This window comes from Nannospalax galili, unplaced genomic scaffold (genome assembly GCF_000622305.1).
Source record: "Nannospalax galili isolate Female #2095 unplaced genomic scaffold, S.galili_v1.0 scaffold77, whole genome shotgun sequence".
NCBI classification, from domain to species: Eukaryota; Metazoa; Chordata; class Mammalia; order Rodentia; family Spalacidae; genus Nannospalax; species Nannospalax galili.
Genome location: NW_008341457.1, coordinates 1,058,216 through 1,085,822, shown reverse-complemented (window position 1 = coordinate 1,085,822; position 27,607 = coordinate 1,058,216). Strand labels below are relative to the sequence as shown.

At 52.3% G+C, this 27,607-nt stretch overlaps 1 protein-coding gene across 4 annotated transcripts in view; it reads left to right on the top strand.

The window, feature by feature from the left end:
* Ranbp3 (RAN binding protein 3) overlaps positions 1–27,607 on the top strand; it is a 44,207-nt gene that overhangs the window by 5,410 nt on the left and 11,190 nt on the right. The window contains exons 1-8 of one of the 4 annotated variants that reach the window (XM_029565298.1): positions 10,821–10,876; positions 11,895–12,059; positions 15,241–15,441; positions 21,074–21,110; positions 21,188–21,259; positions 25,362–25,427; positions 25,788–25,880; positions 27,173–27,300. In XM_029565298.1, coding sequence (XP_029421158.1) covers positions 12,048–12,059; positions 15,241–15,441; positions 21,074–21,110; positions 21,188–21,259; positions 25,362–25,427; positions 25,788–25,880; positions 27,173–27,300 — 609 coding nt within the window. In that variant the 5' untranslated portion in view covers positions 10,821–10,876; positions 11,895–12,047. Of the gene's footprint in view, positions 1–10,820; positions 10,877–11,894; positions 12,060–15,240; positions 15,442–21,073; positions 21,111–21,187; positions 21,260–25,361; positions 25,428–25,787; positions 25,881–27,172; positions 27,301–27,607 lie in introns of those variants that run through there. The other 3 variants (XM_008836925.3, XM_017799121.2, XM_008836927.3) reach the window with 3 other exon arrangements.

The window sequence follows — 27,607 nt, the reverse complement described above, 5'->3', positions numbered from 1 at the left end:
CCTGGGGTGCTGGTTTGAACTCACTGGAGTGAGTGAAAGCAGGAGGGTCTGTTCAAGGCTAGCCTTGTGCTACATACAGAGTGATTTCAATGCTAGACGGGGGCAGTATAAGTGGAAGGGATGAGGGAGGGAAGGAGGAAGGCAGGCAGTGTTGTTTGGAGGAAGGACTGGGGATGGTGCAAAACTTGTGTTGAGCCCAGGTAGAGCCAAGGGTGGGGATGGGGCTCCTGGGGGTCTGGCCAGCTGCTCTCTGTAGTACTTCCAGGCTAGTGGCAGGCTCGAGGTTTGTGGTGTCTGCTGCTTCAGATTGGTAGCGCTGGAGGTGGCTAGGGCTGCAGAGTTTCCTCCTCTGCCCTAGCTCAGGGCAGTTGGTTTCTGACACTTATACAGAGGTCTCCTCATGGTCCGGACAGAGTGTGATGGAGACATGCTTGAAGGTGTTGGACCCCCAGCAGCCCACAGCACAGGCTCCTTGTTGGTTGTACCACTGTTGCCCTGGGCATATGGTGGCCTCCTCACCTGGCCCTGGCTACGAGGCCCACACTGCAGGTGTTCTACCCTTGTCTGAAGGGCTCGCTGGGAACAAAACAAGCCACCATCTGGGCCACCACACAATAGATGGTACCAGAGGCCCAGGGAGTCCAGAGCTTTAAGAGTCTCCATGAAAGGGCTGGAGAGACACAGTGGTTAAGAGCACTGGCTGCTCTTGCAGAGGACCAGGGCTGGGTTCCCAGCACCCACATGGTAGCTAACAACTGTTCCAGGGGATCTGATGCCCTTTTCTGGCCTCCCTAGGTACAACACACAGACATACACAATTAAAAAGAAAATAAATAGCCAGGCGTGGTGGCGCACACCTTTAATCCCAGCACTCGGGAGGCAGAGGCAGGTGGATCTCTGTGAGTTCAAGGCCAGCCTGGTCTACATAGTGAGTTCCAGGATAGCTGGGGCTACAGGGAGACCCTGTCTCCAAAAAAAATAAAATAAAAAATATTCTAAAACTCTAGAAGGTGTTATAGGTCAGAGTTCGCAAAAAAAAAAAATCACCAGTACCACTTTAAGAAAAGTAGCAAGGTCAGTTTTATTTTTCGACTGGCTGGGCTGTCCATCTCGGGAGTAGACGCAGCCCTGATCATTGTCGGGTCAGAGTTTTTACAGGATTACAGAAATACTATTCACACAGGACACTTGTGAACCAATCAGGTTTGTACAACATAGCAGAACTTTGAATCTATCAGTCAACAAGCAATCATTATACAGAGAAGTGATACAGTCATATACCTGGGCAATCAACTTTGTAGTTTAAAAATTAGTCAACGTCCTAGCCATAACAAGTATAGTAAGAAAGCTGGAATCAGCTGTTACGAGTGGTCAGACAGTAACAGGGTGGGCTTATACTGTGTGTCAAGGTGACCTAAAACAACAAGTGGGTTACAGAAGCAAAAACAAGCAGTTAGCCAGATGTAGAATGTCTGCGATTAGCACAGTCCACTGGTTTGTGATTGAGCTAGCTCTTAGAACTAACTCAAGGCTGTTGTCTCTTCTTAAATGTTTCCCATAAGTGAAAAGAGGTTACTGTTAAAATAGCTATTCTGAGCAAGATGGAGTAACTTAGGTTAAGTTGCTAGTATAGTTCAGAAGGTAGTGTGGAAAGCCACAAACAGAAACTCAGCAAAGGGGCACTGGAGCACTGACTGTCACCTTTCTTCTCTTGTGTTTTTAATGAGGAGCTGTGAGATGCCAAGACAGCAGGCGGAACTGCAGAGTTCTGGCTTCCTTTGAAAATGATGAACTGAGGCTGGGCCTGGTGGCGCACGACTTTAATCTCAGCACTCTGGAGGCAGAGGCAGGCGGATCTCTGTGGGTTCAAGGCCAGTCTAGTCTACATAGTGAGTTCTAGGCCAGCATGTGCACACACACGCACACACACACCATAGTAAGTTCCAAGTCAGCGTGCACACACACACACACACACGATGGGTCAGCATCTTTTTTTTTTTTTTTTGAGACAGAGCTCCCTGTAGCTCCAGCTGACCTGGAACTTTGCTGTCCTTAAACTACAGATATCCACCTGCCTCTGCCTCCTGAATGCTGGGATTAAAGGTGTGTACCACCATGCTCGGCTCTCAGCCAGCTTCTTGAATGTTCAGGATTCTCTGGGTCTGGGAATATAACTGCCACCCTGTTCCCCAGAGTTCATGAGCCCTCCTGGAGTCTCCTGCCCCACTGCCCCAGCCCACTATGTCCATTTCCCACCCACCTGATCTCAGCTGGCATTCAGGCCCCACCATTCCCTACAGCCTCCCTGACATGGTGTGCCCTCCACTCAGTGTGCCCCTGAGGGCCTGTGGCAAGTGGGAATCTGGATGCCGTGCTTTCTGTGCTTGCAGCCCTCCTCAGAGATGATCCAGGGGTCCTCAGAGCACCCAGGAACACTAGGACTGTGGCTTCAAAATGACCCAGCCCTTTGTATTTTTTGTTTTTACTTTTTTAAAAAAATATTTTGTTATTTTTATTTTATGTGTATGAGTGTATTGCCTGCATGTATGTGTGTGCACTTGTGTCATGCAATGCTGCGGAGGTCAAAAGAGGGCTTCGGATTCTCCTGGAACTGGAGTTAAGGATGGTGTGTAGCCACCATGTGGGTGCTGGGAATCGAACCCAGGTCCTCTGCAAGAGCAGTCAGTGCTCTTAACCGCTGAGCCATCTCTCCAGCCCTATGTTTTTACTTTTAATTTTTTTTTTTGTGAGATGAGTGTTTGCCCACATGTATATAAGTATACTCATGTCGTGCAGTGCCTGCAGAGGTCAGAAGAGGGCACCGGATCCCCTGGAACTAGAGTTATAGAAGGTTGTTGGCTGTCATGTGGGTGCTGGGACCCAAACCTGGGTCTGTGCCAGAGCAGCCAGTACTCTTAACCATTGAACCATCTCTCCAGCCCCGCTCTTTGTATTTTCATTAAGTTACCCAGGCTGGCCTTGAACTTGTGATCCCCTGCCTCTCAGCCTCTCAATTAGCTTGGGTGACAGGCCCGTGCTAGTGGACTCAGATACTCATCTTTTTTAAAATTACTTTTCATAAAGGTGTATTATCTCATGAATGGGGAATGCAACTCAGTGGTGAGCACTTGTCAAGCATGTGCAAAGGCCCTGGGTTCTGCCTATGAGAAAAATGGGTGTTTCATATTAGCCCTTCCTGACTCCATTACCCCAATGCTTGAAGATTTTCCTAGGCTTGCTTCCCAGTGGGTGAGGGCCTTTGTAACAGCCCCCTTTTGCAAAGGCACTTCAGAAGCTGGGCATGGTGGCACACACCCTTAACCCCAGCACTTGGGGAGGCAGACACAGGAGAATCTCTGAGAGATCGAGGCCAGTCTAGGCAACATAGTGAGTTCCAGGTCAGCTGGGGCTAAGGGAAGCCCTGTCTCCAAAAAAAGACCCAGAACAAACAACAAAAAGCAAAGGCCCTTCAGGACTCCAAGCTGGCACAGGCACAGAACTGGGCATCTGGGACCTGGGGGAGGCCTGTGGGGAGATGGCCTCTTCTGCCCTGTGTCCACATTATGCTGCCCTTGGTTCCTGCATCTGTAAGGCTACTCAGTGAGGGGAAAGGACCGTTGCCACCAGTGTGTGGAAGTGCTTGTGGGTCCTGCTGGCTGCAGATGGAGTGTTGCCATGGCCTTCCCCACCCCCACCCCCTCATTGCTTGAGACTCTGCTGCCCTCAAGGCTGTCAGGGCGCTCTACACAGTAGGATGTGCGGTGTCCTCTCTGTCCTCTATGCCCAGGGTGTCAGCACCACCCACCCACCCTCTGTCACCAGGAGAAATGTCCCCTTAGCCTCAGGGTCACTCTGAATCAAGAAACACTGGGTTGGAGGACACCCAGGAGAGGTGGCCTGCTCTGCCACAGCCTTGGAATGCTGAGTGGGGAGGAGGTCCCAAGCTGGGGTCCACTGGGTGGGGTGCAGTCTGCTCTATCCAGTACCTGATCAGGTGCCTGGTGTGGGCAGATAGCCTACTGGCCTCATAGTAAGCAACACCAGGTTTCTGACCTATGCTGGACTGGCGGGTGGGGTGGGGCTGTCCTGTTTGGCATGGGTAGGGGATCGGCCCCACCTGGCATCAGCTGGAAGACCCCGAGTTGCGTGATGGAGTCAGGCCATCGAGGTCAGCCACCACTGGGGTGCAAGGTGCCCACTGTCCTTTTTTGGCGTCCTGCCTGCCAGCACTAGCTCAGGACAGGACAGCAGAGGTGCAGGGCTCACAGGCTGGAGCCTGAGGCTGTGTGACAGGTCAAGTATAGGACCAGCACTGGTGTCCGTGGGGAACAGAGGGACCTGGGACCATGTCACCAACCCTGCCTATGGAGTCCTGCTCAGAGCAGCCATCATGGGACAGGTGTCTTTGTGGCCATCTCAGTCTTCCCGTAAACCATGCCTGGTAAACAAGGTCTGTCTCCAGATCCCTCCAAGCTCTGATCCAACTCCAGGGCCACCAGACCTGCCCAGCCCTCCTGCCACCTCTGTCCTCCTGGGGTCTGCTCTTGCCACTCCCCGGGCACCCCAACTCTGAAGCTCTGAAATCCGGAATACGCCACAGTCCAAGACTTTGTCAGTGCTGCCCCTGTACTGTGGACTGGAGGACCCAACATGAGGCCTTTGTTTGGGAACACAGTGATTTCAATTTTTTCTTTTTTTACTTGTATGAGTGTTTTGCTTGTATGGGTGTAAGTGCACTTGTGTCATGCGATGCCAAGGGAAGCCAGAAGAGGACATCATATCCCCTGGAACTGGAGTTAAAGACAGTTTTTAGCTACCAAATGGGTGCTGAAAATCAAATCTGGGTCCTCTGCAAGAACAGCCAGTGCTCTTAATCACTGAGCTGTCTCTCCAGACTCAAGAAAATGATTTTAAAATAGCATGCATGCGGCCCTCATGCTGTGCTGTGAAGTGTGTGTGCTGAGGAAGTGAATTGTTACCAGAGTTGGGTGCAGCTCAGTGGAGGAGCCCAGCGTGTGCAGGCCCTGGGTTCCACTCCCACAGGTCTCCCCAAATCCTCCCCCCGAAGTCCTGAACACCCATCCCCAGCCCTCTGGTTGAGCCCGAGTACCCTGTGTTACAGTATTCCCGTTGTCCCTCTTGGTTGTTACCCGTTAAGCTCCCCTGTCCTTGCATACAGCCATGTGCCTGCTTGGTTTGCTGGGCCTGGCAGCCACAGGTTCTCAGCTCGCCTTCCTCACATTCTGTCACAGGGGCGTCTAAGGCTGCAAGGCCCAGCATTTCATCAAGCATCTGTCGTCATTGGGGACCTGAGGACTGGCAGCCAACTTTGGGTCAGTGACCTTATCCATGGTTGGTCCCATGACACTTCAGCACAGCTTGCCTTTTAATCTTCCCCCAGGCTGAGGGTCAGCCCTGTTTCACATTGTTCCATTAACTTCCATGGGATCCAGGTACCAGAGGCAAGGTGGCCTTGAATACAGCACACTCCCAAGCGCCAGCAGCCCCAGGCAGCTGAGGTCTAGAGGTCTCCGTTTTACTTGCAGCAGGGTTAGAGGTCAGAGGAGGTTTCCTCTTTTTTGCTGGAACTTTTCCCCCAGGCCTGCCTTTACTCATTTCACTCTGCCACATCTGTGTGTTGAGCCACCTGGTGGCAGAAAGGAAAAGTACCGCCCTGGCCACTGTGCTGTGCCTCTGCTAGGGGATTCTGTGACTTCCGTTTTGAAAGCTCTTGGGGTTTCTGCCAGACTCAAGGTGCTGGGGGATGGGGGGAGTACACACTTGGGGACCTTGGGGCCTGACAGAACAGAGATGGGACAGGATGTGGATTGGGACCTGGTGTGCGGGTGTTGCTTACTGCAGAGCCCTGGTCTTTGCCACTCTCCATGTGGCCAAGGCCTCTGGGGCCTGTGTTACCTCATTGAACCAGAGGTAACACTGAACTGTCAGTGCTGCAGTCATTCAGTGACAGCAGCTAAAACCAAGGACAACCACCTCCCCATGTGCCGTGATTCATCTGCTGCGGTTGGGAACTGGGTGTCTGGTGGCAGGTTATCACCTGGGGGGCACAGGGTGAAGAACTTTCTAGAATGAGGCTCAGGTACATTGCTGATTTTAGTTCTGTGTCCTGTGGCTGTTGGGGTCCCTATGTCTCCCTGTGGTAGGCCCCTGACCCCATAGCTCCTGCCCAGCCCTAGCTGGGTCTTCTAAAACGTTAGGTGGCAGCTGGCAAGGTGGAAGGAGGCAGCAAGTGGTTGCGGCCCCTGCCTGTCACCTCTCTGAGTGTCCCTTGCTGTCCATGTCTGAAGAATGGAGGTGGGGTCCACCTCTGGGTGGCTTGGGGTGACTGCAGATGGTGCTGGCTAGGCTGACTGTGCAGAGGTGGTGGCCATGCGGCTGAAGCCCTGGAGAGGCCGTGTCTGCCATGGACAGAGTGGCAGAGGCCTGGACACACAACACCTTTCAAGCTGGGGTGATTTGGGGCCCACGGACAGCTTCAAAGCTCCTCCCTCTTGGCACAGCAGCCCTGGCCAGTGACCTTCCCTGCAGAGCTGAGTAGACACATACGGGGTGATGAAGCCCCTTCAGCCACCTCCCAGCCTGTGGCTCCTCATCCCTCCAGTGACCCTAGACCACATGCATTCAGGGCAGACTTACTAGCAGTTCTCCTGTCTGGCTTCTCACCCTGTGCTGGGTCAGGTGTAGGTGGTATTTTGAGTTTTGTTGTTGTTTTTTTGTTTGTTTTTATTTTATTTTTTTGGTCATTTTGAGACAGGGTGTCCCTGTAGCCCCAGCTAGTCTGGAACCCTTACGTAGACCAGGCTAGCTTTGAACTTGCACACAGATCCACCTGCCTCTCCTTTCCAAGGGCTGGGATTAAAGGCACATGCCACCACCATGCCCGGCCTTGTTTTGTTTTTTTTTTTGAGACAGTCTCCTTGCAGCCCCAGCTGACCTGGAATTCACTATGTAGACCAGGCTGACCTTGAACTCACAGAGATCTGCCTGCCTCTGCCTCCAGTGTGCTGGGATTAAAGGCATGCACCACTACTCTGGGTTTAAAAAAATTTATTCTTGCCAGGCATGGTGGCGCATGCCATTAATCCCAGCACTTGGAAGACAGAGGCAGGTGGATCTTTGTGAGACCAGGCCAGCCTGGTCTACATAGTGAGTTCCACGACAGCTGGGCTACAAGGAGACCCTGTCTCAAAAAGAAAAAAAATAAAAATAAATGTATTATTATATGTATGAGTTTTCTGCCTACATGTGTGTAAGTGCACCCATGTGTGCATTGCCTGTGGAAGCCAGAAGGGAGCATCAGATCCTCTGCAACTGGAGTTACAGATGGGTGTTAGCCACCATGTGGGTGCTGGGAACTGAACCTGGGTCCTCTGTAAGAGCAGCCAGTGCTCTTAACCTCTAAGCCAGCTCTTCAGCCTCCTTTGTTTACCCTCCTCTCTTCCTTTTTTTGCATTTGTTTCTGTAGGTCATGGTGCACATGTGGAGGTCAGGGGGCAACTTTTGTGAGTCAGTTCTCTCCTTCCACCATGCAGATTCCAGGCATCAAGCTCAGGTCTTCAGGTGTGGTGGAAAGCTCCTTTGTTCACTGAGCTGTCTTGCCAGCCCTGTTTGTTTTTGAGAAGTAGTTCTTACGTAGCCCAAGCTAACTCCCAGTGTAGCGGAGGATGACCCGGAACTCTTGATTGTCCTGTCTCCACCTTCCAAGTGTTGGGGTAGCAGGCATGTGCCACCATGCCTGGCGATGGAGCCCAGGACCTTGTGCATGCTAGGTGAGCACTCTGCCCACTTAACTACTTGCCCTGTTTAGAGAGTAGGTGGTTTTGGTGACCTGTGTTTGTTGACATGCTGGGCATGGAACTGTTTGGAGCCTAGATGCATTCCTTGGTGTGCCTGGGGCCCTTAGAAAGCAAGGCCAACTTAGGCAGGTGGGCCATGCTGGGAGCCACTCAAGGGGAGCCAGTGTCTGTACGGGAGGCAGCATTGGCCAGTAGAGGTGACTGTAAGTCCTGGACAGAGGGACTTGGTAGCCACTGCTCTGGCCTGGCTGAGGAATAGCATTTAGACTCTGGTCAGTAGGAGGCATGATAACTTTTGGTGTGTCACATCTGGGGTTCTGGTGACAGAAGCGAGAAGGAGAGTAGATGGTTCAGGGTGGGAAAGAGGTCAAACCTATTGAATTCTGAAATCAAATCCTTCTCACCATACCATACTTCTTACTAGATAACCTTGGAGCTGATCTTGCTGATCTATTATATTTCAATCTTACAGTGATTCTTTGCTAAATAAACCAACAGAAGGACAGGGAAATGGTAACAGGTGAGATACTGCTCTGGAATAAGGAAATGGTTGTGAAGATAAAGGCAGGGACAGAATGTGACTTTGCAAATTGTAAAGATGTAAAGCTTTAAGGTGTGAGTGTGGTTATTAGTAAGTTCTAACGAAGAAGGTAAAGTTCCTGTGTTTATAGGTAGGTTAGTAATAGAGCCCTCTAAAGGAGTAAAAAGTCTTAAATTGACAGATTCACCTGTGAAGATCCAAAGTGCATGAGATCCCCCCACAGAACATTCCAGAGCCAGGGTATCAGATGGAAATGCTGTATTCGATGTTGCCATTGTTCATTCACCCTGTGCTCCACAGGGGCAAGTCCTCACCTGAGAGAAGTCAGAATGGAGGTGTGGGAGGACAATGGCACTGTGGTCGGTTTCTCATCATATGTAGAGACCGCCTCTCCCTGCTGCAGGAATTCATGAAACCGGCGGATATTCTGCACATGCTCCTTGTGGCGGAATGCCTGGCTTCTTATAGTACTGCTTCTGTTAAGAGAAAATTAGTAGCCAAGTAAATCCCCAACCAAGGAGGAAACTTCTAGTGTACAACCAAGCCACTTTCTGAGATAGCACTCTAAAGCTACCCCTACCACCGCAACCAGTTCTGGCTTCCTCAACTCTTGCTCGGATTACACACGTTTCCTAAATAAGCCCTCAGTCTTACATAAACCACTTTCTTCTATTCTCCACATTAAAGCCTGAGTAATTTTTTTAAAACATAGGTCTGAAATAACAGTAGCAACAGCAATACATAAGGGTCTTTATTATAATGTCAGGCCTTGCTGCAAACATTCAGCAAATATTAATCTATTTCACCACCACTATTTCTTCCTAACTCTGGTTATTTTTTATTTTTTGTCTTTTTGAGACAGGGTCTTCCTGTAGCCCCAGTTGTCCTGGAACTCACTATGTAGACCAGGCTGGCTTCAAACTCACAAAGATCCACCTGCCTCTGCCTCCCAGGTGCTGGGATTAAAGGCATGTACCATCACGTCCGGCTATGTAATTTTTTTTTTTTTATTTTTATTTTCTATGTGTATGCGTGTATTGCCTGCATGTAGGTAAGTGCACCCGTGTCGTGCGATGCCCGGGGAGGTCAGAAGCGACTGTCGGATCCCCTGGGACTGGAGTTATGGACAGTTGTTAGCTGCCATGTGGGTACTGGGTTTTGAACCTGGGTCTTCTGCAAAACCATCCAGTGTTCTTAACTGCTGAGTCATCTCTCCAGCCACTTTTCCACACTTCTGAGGGTACTCACCTACCTGTGGCCCCAGTACCATGGATTCCACACACAGCACACCCAGCCACCTCTTGGTCATCTTCAGAGGCCTAGGTGCTGAGGGAGCAGCCCAAGGGACCTGGTAGTCACCCACAGCTGTGGACATCCAAGTCACAAGTGCCACCAGTCCTAAGGAGCAAACTATTGTGAGAGCAGCCCTGAGGTTTCCCCAGCCATGGCACAGCTACAGAGGTCCTCCCTTCTCATGAGTTCCCACAGAGGCCCAGGGCCAGCTGTCAAACCAGTGGAGTAACCATGCTGTGGACTGGAAAGATGGCTCAGTGGTTAAGAGCATTGGCTGCTCTTGCAGAGGACCTGGGTTTGGTTCCCAGCACCCACATAGCAGCCAACAACCATCCTTAACTCCAGTGCAGGTGATCTGATGCCCTCTTCTGGCCTCTGTGGGTATTGCATGAAATGGGTGCACTTATATGCATGGAGGCAAAACACTCATACACATAAAATAAAGATAATCATCAGATGAAGTGGTGGTCCACATAGCAAGTTCCAGGCCAGCTAGGGCTATAAGGGAGACAGGCCCTTTCTCAAAAAAAAACCATAAATTAAATTTTTTTTTTTTTTTTTTTTTGGTCTTTTTTTGAGACAGGGTCCCCTGTAGCCCCACCTGTTCTGGAACTCACTATGTAGATCAGGCTAGCCTTGAACTCACAGAGATCCGCCTGCCTCAGCCTCCTATGTGCTGGGACTAAAGGCATGCACCACCATGCCCGGCAAATGAATAGATTTAAAAATAAAAATCAGGCTAGGAAGAGTGGAGCACACCTTTAATCCCAGCACACAGGAGGCACAGGCAGGCAAGTCTCTGTGAGGTCGAGGCCAGCCAGGCCTACATAGTAAGACCGTGCCAAAAAATAAGAATTCTAGAGGCACCACAGAAAGCCATGTTGACAGTACAGGGTCACACGCCTGTCCTCAAGAGTCCTGACCTTTGCTTTGCTGATGTAGAGACAGGGCCATACCTCTGAGGGTGGCTCAGATCCAAAACCACGTGTGCAAGAGCCACCTGACAAGTGGCTCTGTGCAGTGCAGAGCTTTCCTTGTGTGCACGTTAGTGTTTCTGGTGCACACCCACTCTTCATCCTCCTGTGTATTAACTGACTAGACACACATGATCCATGTTGATAGTTCATCGAGTGTTGGGGGAGAAAATAAACCAATTTTTCTCTTTGCAGAAAAGCCTGCCATTGCCTCACCCGCCTTTGTGTTTCAGAAGGACAAAGGACAGAAGGTAAGGGCTGCCATATTCTCCCTCCACACCCACCTTACTAGGATGTTCTCTCTCCACTACAAACCCTGCCCCTACGTTGTCCTTGGCCAGTGAGGAGGCTGTGGGGGTCCAAAGCACAGTCCTTTGACCTTGAGCAAGAAGGCTGGCTCGTGACATGGTCCCCAGTTCCCTCCAAGTCCCACTGCCACATTCTAGAATTGTTCTCAGATACTGGACAGTATGTGTGGGGTGCGTGGGAGGAGGGAGGAAAGGGTGGCACCTAAGGGGGACAGCAGGTCCTGGACCAACATTTGTGGGATGGTTGGGTGCAGCACTCACTTAGGGACCCTAGGTTCTGTCTGTAGTACCCACCAGGAGATGTTAAGGAAAGATGTTAAGGGGACTATGTCTCAGCCAGTGCCACACGAGTCGCACCTGGAGTAATCTCTGCTTTGCCTATGCTGTGTCTCTCCATCTGTGTGACGACTCCCCTTTTGGGGCACATGTGTCACCTGCAGGCCATGCGTTGCAGGCCTTGCCTGGTGCGGAGGGCAGAGCCATTGGCCTTTGAAGTATCTGATTGATGCATGTGGATGATGTCTTAGGCAGTAGCCATGGGTGCCACTGTCCACCCAAAAGCTGGTGGTCCGTCCCCCAGAACCGTGGTAGATGTCCGTAACTGCCACACAGATCCCAACCTGTTCAGGATGCCTTGACCTACGGCAGGTCCCCTCGACCCCGAGCCCCTGGCCTGATGGCAGTGTGGCAGTAGTGCTGCACTGAACCCTCTGTATGGGAGGACATTTGATATTTCTTGGCCTGTAGGTGCTCTGCATGACCAGTGCCCAGACTAGAGATCATGCCTACGACAGCCCATTATTGCCTGTGTGTATGTGTGTGTCTGTGTGTTCATGTGTGTGCATGCAGCATGTGGAGAGAGAAGAAGCAGCTGCGCCCCCCATGCCTATGGACCCATCCTGCGGTGGTGATTGAGCTGTCACTCTTCTGTTCCCTTTGCTGATTGCTGATCCTTTGGTAGTGTCAGCACCGGAGCCTGAGAGAGCTGCCCATTTGTTTTCATGACTGAAGTGTGACCTTTGTTCCTGGGGCCAACAGTGCCACCTGGTGCCAGCTCTGTTCCACATATCCCCTGCTTGGCCTTGAGAAGGAAGCTGTGGGTCCAGACTGCTGGATGTGTCGGATGGTGGGTTGTTTGGTTCCTCTCTCTCAGATGGTGGGCGATATCCAGACTTTTCTAGAATTTGAGGTTCTCCTATTCTAGTTTAAACCAGAGCTGCTTGTTGGGTGTGGTGGCCCACGACTTTAATCCTAGCACTGGGAAGGCAGAGGCAGGCAGATCTCTGAACTCAAAGCCAGCCTGAGCTAGATGGGGAGACCCTGTCGCTTGGTCTTTATGAGGTAGGATCTTCCCTGTAGCCCCAGCTGTCCTGGAACTCTCTGTGTAGACCCTGCTGACCTCAACCTCACAGAGATCTCCTTGCTTCTGCCTCCTGGGTGCTGAGAATGAAGACGTGCACCACCATGCCCAGCTTAAATTTTTCTTTCTTTCTTTTTCTTTTTTTTTTCTTCATTAAAAAAAATTATTGGGGCTGGAGAGATGGCTCAGTGGCTGAGAGCACTGACTGCTTTTACAGAGGACCCAGGATTGATTCCCAGCACCTACATGGCAGCTAACAGCCATTTATTGATCCAGTTCGGGGGATCTGATGCCTTCTGACCTCTGCAGGCACTGCACGACAGGGTGCACTTGCATACATGCAGGCAATACGCTCATCAATACATAAAATGAATGAATGAATGAATGAATGAATGAATGAATGAATGAATAAATAAATAAATAAAATTTTTAAAAAATTATTATGTTTATTTTATGTGTATGAGTGTATTGCCTGCATGTATTTAAGTGTAACCCCTGGAACTGGAATTACAGACGTTTGTTAGCTGCTATGTTGGTGTTGGGAATCGAACCTGGGTCTCCTGCAAGAGCAGCCAGTGCTCTTAACCACTGAGCCATCTCTCTAGTCCCCCCAAATTTTGTTTCTTAAAAACTTTACGTGTATATGTGTTTTACCTGCATATATGTATGTGTAGCTATGCATGCAATGCCTGTGGAAGCCAGAAGATGGTGTCAGATCCTTGGAACTGGAGTTAGGAATGGTTATTAACCTCCATGAGGGTGCTGTGACTCAAACTGAGGTACTCTGCTAGAGCAGCCAGTGCTCTTAAGCTCTGAACTAGCTCTGCAGCCCTGAGACCCTATCTCTAAACAGAAAACCAGTGCTGGGGTTAAAGTTGTGTGGCTTTGTGCTGACTCCCTTATAACTATCTTTTTGGTGAACGTTCTGATCCCAGAATGTTAAGAAGCTGTGCTGTCAGCTATGGGAACCGGTGTCCCCAGCTGCGCAGAGGGATGCCTATGAAGAGCACGTTTTCCAACCCTTGGAGACTCCAGAAGACTTGAGATTTGGGCCAACCTGGGCTACAGTGCAAGGCCCAGGCTCCAGAAGGAGCTTGATCATGCTAAAGAAGGGAGCTCTGCCCCTGTGTGGGCCTACCACCTTGGCTGATGACATAGGACCAGAAACAGGGCAGATGGCTTATTGCCAGCCAGGGCGCTTCCAGCATGATTGATGCACAGGGCCATGTGTATTGTGGGGTGGGTGGCTAGCATCATGCTGATATCATGTGTTAGGAGTGTCAGCCCATAGTTGATTTTGTTTTGCTTTTTGTTTATGGATTTTGTTGTTGTTTGTTGACGGTAGTGCTAGGACAGAGTACAGGAGCTTGTGCTCCAGGCCAGCATTCTGACAGTTGTATGCCCCCAACCCAGCTTCTTAGCTGATTATCTGATAAGACAGGTCTCCTGTAGCCCAGGCTGGCTTCAAAATATGTAACCAAGGGTGGCCCTAAACTCTGGATCCTCCTTCCTCACTTCCCTAGTGTTGGGTTAATAGGCATGCATCACTTCTCCTGGTTTGTAGGGTGCTGGTGATGAACCCAAGACCTCGTGCATGCTGAGATGCATCTGTGTTTTGGGTTTTGTTTCTGTTTTTTTTTGAGACAGTCTTATACCAGCCTGGCTTCAAACTCCTGAGTGCTGGGATGACAGTTGTGTACCTCATGCCCTACAGTCCATTGATTCCACAGTAGTCCTAATACACAGAGACTCATGGGCAGACTGGCAGCACAGGGTCCCCCTGAACGCTCCCTGTGTCTCTGTGAGATGTGGGCATTGTGTAGGTGTGAGACTGATCTCTGCCTGTGGACACAGTTCCTTAAGTCTTGCTGTTGGTTGGTTTATTTATTTGTTTGTTTATTTAGGTGGCTTTCCCTATAGTCCTAGCTGGCCTAGAACTCACTCTGTAGACCAGGCTGGCCTTGATTTCACAGAGATCACTTGCCTCTGCCTACTAAGTGCTGGGGTTAAAGGCAGGTGCCACCACGCCCAGCCCTTCTGTTTGATGTGAAGAGTATTTATCCTGCTGTGCTTGCTCCATTGTTGGTGGAGGGGCCAAAAGTAGCAGCACATGTGGGTGGTCAGGCCCCCCCCCCCAAAGCAGGTGCACCGCTGGTGATGGGAGACCTCAGCATAAAGTGGCTTTACATGGGAGCTTTGGAAGGTAACAACACCCCCACCCCCAGTATTCTTTTGGCTGGAGTAGAGAATCCCTGGGTCCCCCACCCCTACCTCAAAGCCTGCTGGGTGTCACACCTCAGGGGAACGAGACTTAACAGCCAGCTTAGCCATCCCCTAGCCTTTCCAAATAAGCCAAACTGGATGTGGTGCCGCACACCTTTAATCCCAGCACTCAGGAGGCAGAGGCAGGCAAATCTCTGTGAGTTCAAGGCCATCTTGGTCTACATAGTGAGTTCCAGGCCAGCTGGGGCTACAGGGAGACCCTGTCTTAAAAATAAACAAAACAACAACAAATAAGTCAAGGGCTCTGAGAACTGCCCAGTCTACCTGCCACTGACAGCCAAGCCATCCCCACCCCACACCTGCCCACCGAGGCCTCAGCAGTGGGGTGTCTGGTTGGAGAGGTTGAGGAGAGCAGCTGAGAGTCCTGGGGGTTGAGTCTTTATCTTGATGTCTCCTCCCTTGGTCTTCAAAAAGGGACCCCTCCCTGGGGCTATAGGCAGAGCTACTGTGTATTGGGTCCTCCATAGTTATGGAAAGGAGCCTGGAGCCTCCCTCAAAACCAAACAGGCAACAACAGCCTGTTTGGCAACAGGTGCCATGTGCACCTCTCTGGTGGCCTGGCTTGTCCCCAAGGACCACACCACCTCCAGACCCTGTCCCCTTCCCACCCTACCATGTGGCCTTTTGTGTACATTGAAGGAAAATTGTCTTTTTTACCCCCCAGTCTTCCACAGAGCAGAAAGACTTGCCAGAGTCGGGAGAGGAGCCTCGGGGGGAGGCCAAGGCGCCCCGACATGGCGCAGGGCCCCCTGAGTCTGCTGGGGAACATGCCCTAGACCCTCCTGCCCCTGCTAGTGCTTCCGCCAGCTCTCCTCCGCCTCCCGCTCCTGCAGCCCGGCCTTCTGGCCTGCAACACCCGGCAGGGGTAAGTGCCCGCCACCCACCCCGGCCCTAAGTCCACCAGAAGCCACTGGTGGTGGGCAGCAGGACCTCCTGGCCCCTCTGTTCATGGCCCTGACCACATGGAAGGACTGAGCCTCTCATGCCTGGGTGTGTGCACACAGTGGGAGATGGGGCAACTGCCCAGGGTGCAAAGGAGCACTGAGCACCAGTCACCCTTCCAGCCAATCCCACCCGCTGCCTCTCACTTCTCTTTCTCTGGATCCGAATTCAAGTTCAGAGGGACACAGGGACTCTGGAGTTGCTTAGTCCAGGGCACCTTGCAAGGCTGGGGGCAGTTCCGACTAGGGTGAGAAGCATTTGCCCCCCATGGAGTCAGGAGGAGGGAAGGCCCCTGCCTGAGCCCAGGGGAAGCCTCTTGCCAACCCCTGAAGCTCACATGGAAGTTCTTGGTGGGAAGATCAACCCTCAGCATCAAGAAGTGTCTGGATTTTAAAAGTTAGATGAAAGCCGGGTGTGGCAGCGTATGCCTTTAATCCCAACAGAGGCAGATAGATCTGTATGAGATTGAGGCCAGGCTGGTCTACATAGCAAGTTCCAGGCCAGCTGGGGCTATAGGGAGACCCTATCTCAAAAAACACACGGGCTAGAGAACTGGGTTCAGTTCCTAGCACCTACATGGCAGCTAACAACTGTAACTCCAGTTCCAGGGAATCTGACCTCTTCTGGCATCCATGGGCATTGTACACATGTACACTTATAAAAATGCAGGAGTTATTAGAGGAGTGGATTCTGGGGATATGGCTCAGTGAGTATCTTTTACTCCTGCTGTAAAAGAAGAGAACTTGAGTTCAAATCCCAGTGCTCTTGTAAAAGCCATCATCATCATGGCTGTGTGTGCCTAGAACCCACCGTTGTGGAGCAGAGACAGGGGATCCCTGGAGCTCCCTGGCTAGCTGACCCAAACAGTGAGCTTTGGGTTCACTGAGAGATCCTACCTCTAGAAATAAGGTGGAGAGTGATAGAGGAGGAAGCCTGACACTCTGCTCTGGCCTCCACGTGCATGCACATGCCTGCACATACCCAGAATCACTTAAACGGGAGGTGAGCGCCATCCTGGGTTTCCAGTGACAGCAGGCCCTGCTCTTCTAATGGGAGAGGTCTCATAAAGCAGTGGAGGCCTCTGAGGACAGGAAGTCTTTTGGGTACTGCAGACCTCCTCACACCCAAGCAGTACCTCCTTTCACACCAGCCCATGTGCATTTCAATTTTTAATTTTGGGGGGGTTTATTTTTATTTTATGTCTGTGAGTGTTTGCCTGCATGTAAGTGCACCCATGTGTGCAATGCCCACAGAGAACAGAAGAGGGTGTCAGATCCCCTGGAACTGGAGTTAGGGATGGTTATTAACTGCCATGTGGGAGCTGGGACCCAAACCTGGGTCCTCTGCAAGAACAGCGAGTGCTCTTAACTACTTAGGCACCTCTCTAGCTGCCGGTCTGTGTATTTAAGGAAACCATTTATTTATTTATTTATTTATTTATTTATTTATTTATTTATATTTATTTAGGTCTTTTTGAGACAGGGTCTCTCTGTAACCCCAGGTGACCTGGAACTTAAATCAGGCTGGCCTCAAACTCACAGAGATCCACCTGCTTCTGCCTCTCAAGTGCAGGAATTAAAGGCATGTGCCACCACGCCTGGCATTTTATTTATTATTTTTATTTTATGTGTATGATTGTATTGCTTGTAGGTAGATGCACCCATGTCGTGCAGTGCCCTCGGAGATCAAAAGAGGGCATCAGATCCCCTGGGATTGGAATTACGTACAGTTGTTAGTTGCCATGTGGGTGCTGGGAATCAAACCCGTGTCCTCTGTGAGAGCAGTCAGTGATCTTAAGTACTGAGCCATCTCTCCAGCCCTAAAAAACCTAATTTATTTTTATTCATTCTTTTTTTTTTGGTCTTTCTGTAGCCCCAGCTGGCCTGGAACTCACTATGTAGACCAGGCTGGCCTTGAACTCATAGAGATCCACCTACCTCCTAAGTGCTGGGATTTAAAGGTGTGCGCCACCACATCCAGCCATCCAGCCAGGAAACCTATTTAAAAAAAAAAAAAAAGAAGTAAAAAATACAAAAAAAATTGTTATTTTTAAATTTTATGCATATGAGTGTATTGTCTGCATGTATGTAAGTGTACCCATGTTGGGCAGTGTCCAAGAGGGCATCAGATCCCCTAGAACTGAAATTATGGACAGTTTTTAGCTGCCATGTGGGTGCTGGGAACTGAACCTGGGTCTTTAACCAGTCTTAACTGCTCAGCCCCAAGAAGCCTTTTAAGCCTAAACATGGCACACAAGCCTGGAAGCTGCGTAGGACCATGGTGAGGCTGGTGTTCCATGCTGATTGTAGGCTTGAGTGCAGTGCTTTATGGTGCGCCAGGGAATGTGGGGGAGGGACCACAAGAAAGCTGCGTTGAGATTCGGGGTGCTCCGTTGGTCTGGGACAGAGCAGCTGCAGACACTTCAGGCTCTGTGGGCCGTCAGAGGGTATGGCCTGAGATCAGGAAGCCTGGCTTTGCACGGGGCTGTACAGCCTGGGTGGCGGTTTCTAGACTCACAGCAGGTGGCTGACAGACAGCTGCTCTGCAGTACACACACATCCCCTTCGTGCCAGAAGCCTGTATCTGAACTGCTCTGTGCCCACAGATCCCAGCTTCTTGATCTGGATGGGTTCATGTTGGGTAAGCAGAAAAACGCAGCCAGTTGTCAGTTTGGCCAGGGAAGAGGCGGCCCAGCTGAGGGACCCACCATGGGGCTGAGCAGGGGCACAGGGTGGAGGGAAACTGGAGGTGACCTCAATCCTAGGGCGCAGAGGGCCAGATATGGGACAGGCACCCCTGCCTTCAGCACTCAGGCCTTCATGGTGCTGGGGGTAGCTCCATCACACCGCTTGGTGACAGTGCTGAACACCAGCCCATCCTGTCAGGGAAGCTGGGCCGCCTGCCAGTGGTTCCTTTGTGGGCCATCTTGCTGACTGGGCATGTCACTCAGGTGGCCTTGAACAGACCAACTGTAATTTGTGTCACTTGGTCTGTAAATCCAGCAGGGTACAACCAGATCCTCCATCTCCTAGGCACAGCTCGCCCACCGTCTTCAGGGTGACCAACCTGGCTATTGCTGTGCCCCACATGAGGTCAGGAAGCCTCGAGCTGCCCCGAGGACTTTTCCGTCTGCGCTTCATGCTGTGGGCCCCAGGTGTGCTAAGTGGGCACTGAGTGGTAAAAGGACGTGGTGTTCATTGTCCTGTCTTGGAGGACAGCTTGGAGGTGACTAGGCTGCCACAGGCTCATCTCTGTCAGCTTCAGAGAAAGCAGGCTCTCTGCTAGAGTGCCCTTGGCCTGCAGGACTGCACCCCATATCATGCCATCCCCGAGGTCCACCTGTCTAAGACCTGGCGCAAGCTTTGGAATTTTGGTGTTTGTTTTCTTGTTTTGAGACGGTCTCACCATGGAGCCCTGGGTGGCCTGGAACTTGCTATGTAACCTAGGCTGGCCTTGAACTCACAGAAGTCACTTACTCCTCAGGGTTACTGAGGAGGACACAGCAGGGAACATGAACTCCATTTCACCCAGTCGTCCATGCCCAGGGCAAGTTTGAGGTACCCCACTTCAGTCAGTGGGTTATTGGGGGAACCCAGATGACATTAGAGACCAGCATGAGTTGGCAGGGCCAGCAGCTCACCGTTTATGTCTGGAGGGTGTGGTTTCAGTATGTAAAATTAGACATCAGTGACCAGGACATTCACACATGGAGAGTTGCCATGGTGACCCCCCCTTGCCAGTGGTCAGGCATGGGGCCTTTGGGTAAGGAAGATGCTGGGAGTGTACTTAGAGCTCCAGGACACACAGGGGAGCCCTGGACTGCCAGCCCCACATGTGACTTCCACCGCATGTCAGGGTGCTGCCCTTGCTCCTTGGGGTGCAGTGACTGACAGCATCCCTCCATCAGACAGGTTCCTAGCCAGTGTCTTCTGCAGTGTGCCAGGGACCAGTTTCTCCTGAAACTTGGGTTCCAGTGGGGGATAACATCCCAGGTCAATGTCAGAGCCACGCCACAACAGCACGCAAGTGACCATGACACTTACCACAGTGCAGGTGCACACCAAGGCTTGGGTTGTCCCAAGAGGCCTAAAGGGAACCTTATTAAAGTTCCAGAAACAAGGATGGGGAAGGTCCCAGGGCTGGGGAACCCTGCAAGAGCGATGAGTGTAGTCACAATGTGTGTACGTTAACAGGAGGGCTGGAACTGGGGAACAGGGACATGGGAGGGGGGACTGAGGAGCGAGTGGGAAGACCGGAAGCCATCACATGGGTGCCCAGACCCTAGGTTACTAGAGCCCAGCTACAGAGAACTCAGGACGAGGAAGATGTCGCCTTGCCACTGGCTGCAAACCAGGTGAGGCCATCTGGAGCCTCCAGCCATGTAGATGGCAACTGCTTCTGGGAATGCACCCCAATGCCTTCCAGGAAAGGGATGACTCTGGTCTGTATAACCCAAGGTGTTGCAGAGTCCCTGAGCAACCTTAGCTGGAGACCCTTTTCCTAATGCTGTCTATAGCCTACACATCTGCCATGTGATGGAGGGTGCTGGGGCTGGCCTCTTGGGGGTGTGGATCCCAACTGTCAGCTCCCACCTGGGTGGGTACTATAGTTGGTCCAGGATTTGCTGTGTGGCTTGGAGTAAGCATCCCACCCTTTCTGTACCCTTGCTGCCCTCTGTTTTCACACAGTCTGAAAGCCGTGCCAGTGTTTACATTTTTAAAGGATTATAAGCCAAAGCGCCTCTCAGTGAGCAGATGCCGCCCGTGAGCCAAAAGCAGCAACTTTCTGGCCCTTTATGGGAAAAAGCTGGCCAGTACCCGCTGTGGGAGGGTCTCTGCTGGCCTCACTGGCCCTGGCGTTCATTTCAGTTGTTCCTGGGACCCTTCTCATGTTACCCCCTGAGGTCCCCAGGGCCAGCATCCCTTGTTGGGTTCTGCCTGAGCCCTGAGCCTTTTAGACCACAGGACACTGGGCTCTCCTGCCAACTTAAGTGACATCCTCCAGGGGTGCATTGTCCCCCCTTGAGGCTACAGGGTCTGAGGGATGACTGTGTGCTAATGGACCAAAGAGCAGACTGCTCTGGGTAGGAGCTGACCGCAGAGTCCCAGGCCAGCTGGATAAGGCCCTGAGCAGCCTGCTGTGGTCTCTGGTAGTACTGTGTCAGCCACTGTGTCACCAGCTTGCACCCCAAGCCCCCTAGCTCATCCCTCCTTGAAGCTGGCATGCACATGTGCTATAGAATGTTCCAGGGTGAGGGGTAGGAGCCAGGCTGCTCTTATGCCAGACATCCAAATTAAATTCTCCAGGTCGTGGTGGAGACCGCAGCTGCACCTCCTGGTGGCTCCATGTTGGAGATCAGGGTGACCTATGGGTCACTGGAATCAAATCCCATGTGGGGAGTACTTCCTCAACCCCTGGCAGGGGTCCTTGGGGTTCCTGGGCAGCAGGTGATGCTTGTGGTGGAGTGCAGAGGGGTGCCTCCATTGGGAGCTACGGGCCCAGGATTTGGGGAGCTGGGTGCCTCTCACCTCTCCATCCCCCATTTCTCATTGCAGAGATCAGCTGATGGCTCCAGTCCCGAAGCTGGAGAAGGTAAGGAAGTCTCTGGAATACTGGTCTGCCCTGGAGGTAAGCAGGAATCCCACCTGACCCCCCTACCCCTTCTCTAGATTCTGACCATGAAGATGGAAACTACTGCCCTCCTGTCAAGCGCGAGCGGACGTCCTCGCTAACCCACTCAGGTGAGCTGCACCTTGTGCGTCCCCGTCCCTCCCCTCCGCCACTGAAACCAGAGCCAGGGGACATGGGGGCCTGCCTGGAGTCGGTGACACTGGCCTGCCAAGATGGAGTGACCAAGAGAAACTGAGACGGCTATGGCTATAAGTGGAGTTGGAGGGCCACCTACAGAGCCCTTTGAGGACACTGACTGCAAACATGAGTGACACTGGCCAGTGGCATGGACTGCAGGGTAACAGTACTGCATGCATGCTGCGGCCTGGCCTAGGTGTGCAGGGGAAGGGTCCAGACTCCCAGTAGTGAGCACTGGCACACACACAAGGTGGGCACATGCACAGTAGCCTACAGAGCCCTGGGCCCAGATGAGGCCCAGTAGGGGGCGCTGCATGTGTACACCAGCCCTGGGGCTCCCACAGGGACTGGTGCAGTAATGAGACAGGATCCACGCAGAGGCCCCCAGGCTGCTTAGTGGGGGTCTGACAAAGTACAGCTGCCGCTTTAGCCATGGGGTGCCCTTCAGGTTTGGGAGTGACTACTGCTTTGCAGCCATTCCCTCTGCCCTGAGTGGCAGGGCCCATTGGCAGAGCCTCAGGTGGTATGGACAGACATGTCCCCAGCTGCCCACTGCGGGGTTGTTGCTGTCTAGGAAGGAATCTAGCCTTCCACCGCCAAGCCTGCCATCCACGCTCTAGGAGTCCGCTGGGGGACTGTTGAGGGCAAGGCCAGCTTGGGCAGCTTAGCCGAACTTAACCACGTGGGTAAGCACAAGGCCTGGATCTTGTCCCTGTACAGAACAAAACAGGAACCAAGTGGGGGGAGTGCAGCAGGGTGCTGGCCAGGCCTCAGAGACACTCAAAGCATGGTATGTCATCAGCTCCTCAACACTGTCCTGGATCCTGTTCGAGGCAGGCCTGACATCTTACTCTTTAGAATACACAGGTCATTTTTCATGTTTTCACAGAAAAGCAAAATGGGCTGGGGCTCAGTTGGTAGGGCACTTGCCCAGCATGCACAAAGCCCTCCGTTTGAATCGCAGCATTGCATAAACAAGGCGTGGTGGTGCACACCTGTTGGAGGATGAAGAATTCAGGGTCATCCTCGACTGCAGAGTTAGAGGCCAAACTGGGCTACATGAGACCCTGTCTCCAAAAAATAACTACCAGCATGCCCAATGAGAAGGCTTCCCCTTGCGGCAGTGACATTTTGCCCTTTTTTGGTTACTGAGTGCCCACAGTCGTGACTGTCACCTGGGTCAGTACCCTTCACCACGGCTGTGGGCCACAAAGGGCGCTCGAAGGTTGGCCAAAAGGGCTTTTCAAAAAAGCCAAAAATGGGCTTTTCACCTGAGAGCCAACCCTGAAATTTCCCCATAAAAGATTTCACAAGCAAGTTCAACAGCTGCAATCCTGTGACTTGACCCACTTAGTGTCAGTTCACTGCAGGCTCAAAGGCACCCCACGCCTCCCTGGTGGTGTTGGCCGGGCAGACCATTTGTAATGGTCAGAGCCCTTTCCACTCTAGAAGTGAGCCACTTTGAGCCATCCCTGCCTTCCCTTGAAGATTGTGATTCTTCAGTATCCCCAGGCACGTGGCGGTCGCTGTCCCTGGATGCCACACAGCACGTGGCATTGTGAGTGGTGGAGAGCTCACTGTCAGCTCTGGTTTGGTCCCCTGGGGGCAGCAGGTGGCAGCAGTTCTAATGCTCTGTCAAGGTCTGTCTGGTCTCACATCTTCCCCCTTCCCTCCCTGGCAGTCTCCTCACCTTGACCCCCTACATCTGGCACAAGGTGACCCTAGGAAATGGGCAGCTTAGACCGCTATCACAGCTTCTCTGCCTTGCCTGGGAGCACCTTCAAAAGAGATCCCCAGCCTTGTCAGCCTGCCCACCTTGATTTGTGTTCATATGTGTGCACATGTGCATGGTGAGTGCTCATGAGTGTGTGCCCACGTGTGTGTGGGGACCAGAGTCAGACATCTGTCTTCCTCTCTTGCTCACTGCCTGATCCTCTTGACACAGGGTCTCCCTGAGCCAGAAGCCTGCAACTCTAACCAGCTGGCTAGGCTGGCTCAGGGTCAACTGTCTCCACCCCCAGCTTTTTATGTAGATGTAGAGGATTCAAACTCTTAGGCCTGGGCCATCTCTGCAGCCCCTCAGTTCTGTCTTCACTTGAACTTAAAAGACTGTAAACCTGACAGAAGAAACACCAGACCCTTCCCTGTCCCTTTGTCTGGAGGCCTCCATGACCTCCAGTACAGGAGCCCCCCACCCCATGGCTTCCGGCACAGGGACGTCCCCACCCACCCCATGGACCTCAACACAGGGAGTCTCTACTACCCAGGGCCTCTCCATTTCTTTGAGAGAGCTCTCCAGGACTGAAGGTCCTGTGTCAGTATCAGACCTAGGGACTGCATCCTGGGGAACCCACAGGGGCAGCCCCAGTAGTGATGGCCCCAGGTCCAGCCTACCTGGTCCCCTCTTTCTGTCCTTTCATGGGGCTTGAGTAGTCATTTGATCCCAGGCCTGGAGTCTCTGCTATTCTCAAAGGATCCAAGGTCTATAGTGCGGTGAGCTCCCTAGAACCAGGGTGCTCAGGGTGACCCCGCCCCTTTGCTGCCCCACAGGGCGTGGCCCTGTTCCTGGGCAGATGGGAACGGTGCTGGGAACACGTGTCCCCACCTGCATGGGTCATTCTGTCTCCACCCACAGATGGCCCGGATCAGCTGGATTCTCCCCACCCCTTCCCCAGCATGGGTAGCCTTCTAGCACCCTGCAGTTCTTCCTGACAGGAAGAAGTCTGGCCTCAGCCTGGTGTGGTGGCGCACACACACCTGTCACCCAGTACTAGGGCAATAGAGGCAGGAGGATCAGGCGTTCAAGATCATCCTCAGCTGTATAGTTTGAGGTCTTCCTGGGCTACATGAGAAAGAAAGAAACATGGTATATGCAGTCCCTCATTGCCATGTCCCCAGCTTATCCTTCCCCAGTCCACAGCCCTCCAGGCCTCTGCTCCAGAAGCCCCTCTGGCATCTGGGGGCTGCCAGGTTCAGTTTAGCAGATATGTCCTCATGTGAGCAGCTGTGCACACTGCCTTCCAGAGGCTGTGCCAGCTCACCCTCTGATGGGGTGAGGTTTGTCTCCTGGGCCCTGCCTAGAGTCACACACAGCCACTCTGGTGCTAGTGAACCATGTTCAAGATGGCTGAGGAGCTGGTGGGCATGTCTGTGGATGGGGCTGATGAGGTAGGTCCCCATCCACCCTGTCTTCGCCCTGTCTGTCCAACTGGTCACAGTAGTGCCCAGTGTGCATTACTTGTATCCCTGTGCATGACAAACCTCTAGGCGCCATGCTAGAGCTAGTCAGTGACCATCACGGTCCCTGTGGCCTATAATGCCACCCCCAATCTCACTCTTCGGGGAGCAGGGTGTCTAGGGATTTCTGTGGCCAAGACTCAGGCCATGAAACCAGTGGGGCTTCCAAACAGTTCATTTACTTGGTTTATGAACTTGACCTCCCCATCACTAGCCAGAATCCTGTGTGACCCTGTGCTGTGATGGGGAGCAGGCTTAACACCCATCACTTGGGCCCAAGTGCTGCCCTGACCCAATGGTCCCCAAGGTCAGCCACTGGGCTCCCCACTATGACCTGTCTTTGTTCCCAGTCAGAGTCACGTGTGACAGGATGCCTGCATCACTTCAACTTACAGTTGAGTGGTATATCCAGACTTAAACTAACACCCAAGATGCTCCATCCCTACTCGGCCTCCTTCCTCAGCTGACATCCAGTTGCCAGGCATCCCCATAGCCCCTGGTTCTTGTACCTACCAGCTCTGTTTGTCTGCTGTTCATCCTTGTCAGTGAGCCACAGGCACAGCCCCCTGGGCCCATCCTGACCCGTAATCTTTCCTGGAGGCAGGTCCTAGGCCCCTTGATTGGGGTGCCTAGCATCCCCTCTCTGATGAAGGGCCTGATCCTGGTGGAGGGGTCACCCTGACTCGCCTCCTGGACCTCCCTCCAGGCTCCACAACTGCTAGGGCCCCTTGCTCCCTGATGGAACCTGGATGGTTGTTGGGGTCCTGCAGGCTGCTCAGCCATGTCTTGTGCTTACAGAGGAAAAGAGCAGCGGCTTCCGCCTCAAGCCCCCGACGCTGATCCATGGCCAGGCGCCCAGCGCAGGTTGGTGACAGTCCAGCTCCCATCCTGATCCTGTTTGCTGTGGACTGTGATTGACACTTCAGGAAGTCCTGGGAAGCTGCTTAGAGAGCAGGCTGGACCAGGATGCTGGGCCATTGTAGGCCTGGGGACTATGTGTGCTGGCCTGGTCCTGAGCAGTTGTTGGAAGTCATAGGTTGCCTGGAGTGTTGACTGGACCGCACGGGTGGGGTGGTATCCCTGTAGAGGACAGCAGTGTTCTGCATGGGCTAGCCTGTGGTCTAGTGTGGTCTAGCCTGAGGTTTGCCAGCAGTGCCCTGCCCTGCAGTGGGAGGGTGGCTCTGCCCGTTGGGCACTCTGTTCCAGGTCTGCACTCTGTTCCAGGTCTGCCCAGCCAGAAGCCCAAGGAACAACAGCGCAGCGTGCTCCGCCCAGCTGTGCTGCAGGCCCCACAGCCTAAGGCGCTGTCACAGACAGGTAAGGAAGCACAGCTTGCCCTTGGCAGTGCAGAGGGAAAGTGGCCATGACAACCTTCTGAACCCTCCTGCACTCTCACACCCCCACTCTTGAAGGTGTGACTCTCGCTTGCAGACCCTGACAGGGCTGAGCCACAAGTAGTTCTCCAAGATTCTTGTTTTGACCAGGTGTGGAGCTGGCAAGATGGCTCAGTGTGTTACGGTGCTTGCTATTTTGTCGTGACTAGGGCTGGGTTTTTGTGAGACAAATTCTCACCTTGCAGCCCAACCTGCCTCAAAATTGAAATCCCCCTGCCTAGACATGATGCCAGATTCCCTCCGTGGTTTCGTGTCACTGAGTCATACAGGGTTTCATTACTGGCCCTGCATGTGCTAGGCAAGTGTCCCTCTGAGCCACACCCCCAGCCCTTTATAATAAAAAAAATTTTTTTTTTAATTTTATGTGTATGAGTGTTTTGCCTATATGTATGTAAGTGCACCCATGCTTGCAATGCCCACATAAGCCAGAAGAGGGCATTGGATCCCCTGGAACTGAAATTAAGGACTGTTGTTAACATGTGGGTGCTAGGAACCAAACCCAGGTCCTCTGCAAAGCAGCCAGTGCTCTTAACTGCTAAGTCAGCTCTCCAGCCCCTTTCTGTGTTTTGTTTTTCCCTTTTTGGGTTTTTTGACACAGGGTCTCACTGTGTATTTGTAGTTGGCCTGAAACTCACAAAGCCTGTCTCCAATTTTCGTAGGAGTTTGTGGAGATTTCACTAGTAAGATGGGTTGCACAAATTCATTCACGATTGTTACCAGTATATTTCCCTTTTCCTTTGTTTTTCTGACCAGTCCTGCTTCAAAATGTACTGGAAAACCAGTTCTTCTTTGAGTCTTTTGGGGGAGTGTGCAATACTGGGGATCAAACCTAGTCCCCCCATCCCCACGCACATGAAGCCATGCCCCAAGGTGCCTAAGTGTCTTCTAGAATAAAGATAAAGGACCCTTAGCTAAATATGGTGTTTCAGGCCTTTGATCCCAGCTCTCAAGAAGTACAGGCAGGTGGTCTTTGTGAAATCAAGATCAAGCTTGATCTATAAAGCAAGTTCCAGGTCAGCTGGGGCTATAGGAAGACCCTGTCTCAAAAAAGAAAGTGGACCTTCATGTCTGAGAACTTTGAGGCAGTTTTGGGTTTTATCTTAAGAATTCGTGGCTTTTAGTGGTCTCCTTAGATGGGATCTGCACCATGGCCAGCTGCATGGGGGCCCAGGGAACCCTTGCCATTATCCCCCCTGCCCTCCTTCCCCCCCACAGTCCCCAGCAGCGGCACTAATGGGGTGAGCACGCCAGCAGACTGCACAGGGCCAGCAACGTCCACCTCACCAGAAAACCCTGCACAGAGATGTCCCTCTGAGCCAGCCGAGGAGACACGCGCACTTGAGGTGGGTGGGTTCTCTGTTGGGGGGAGGGGGTGCTATGCCCAGGCCCTGCTGTGTGTCACCTGGAGGACAGTTTGGTCATGGGCTTCTTTCAGAGTTCCCTGAACAGCTCTCACTGAACAGCTGTACCTGAGTTGCTCCATCTTCTGTGGCTATAGTAAAACACCTAGGCAGGGTAGATTTAGAAGAAAAACTGTTTAGCCAGGCATGGTGTTGCATGCATGCCTTTGTTCCCAGGACTTGGGAGACTGAGGCCCACCCAGTGTACATAGCAAGTTCTAGGTCGGCTGGGCTATAGAAAGACCCTGTC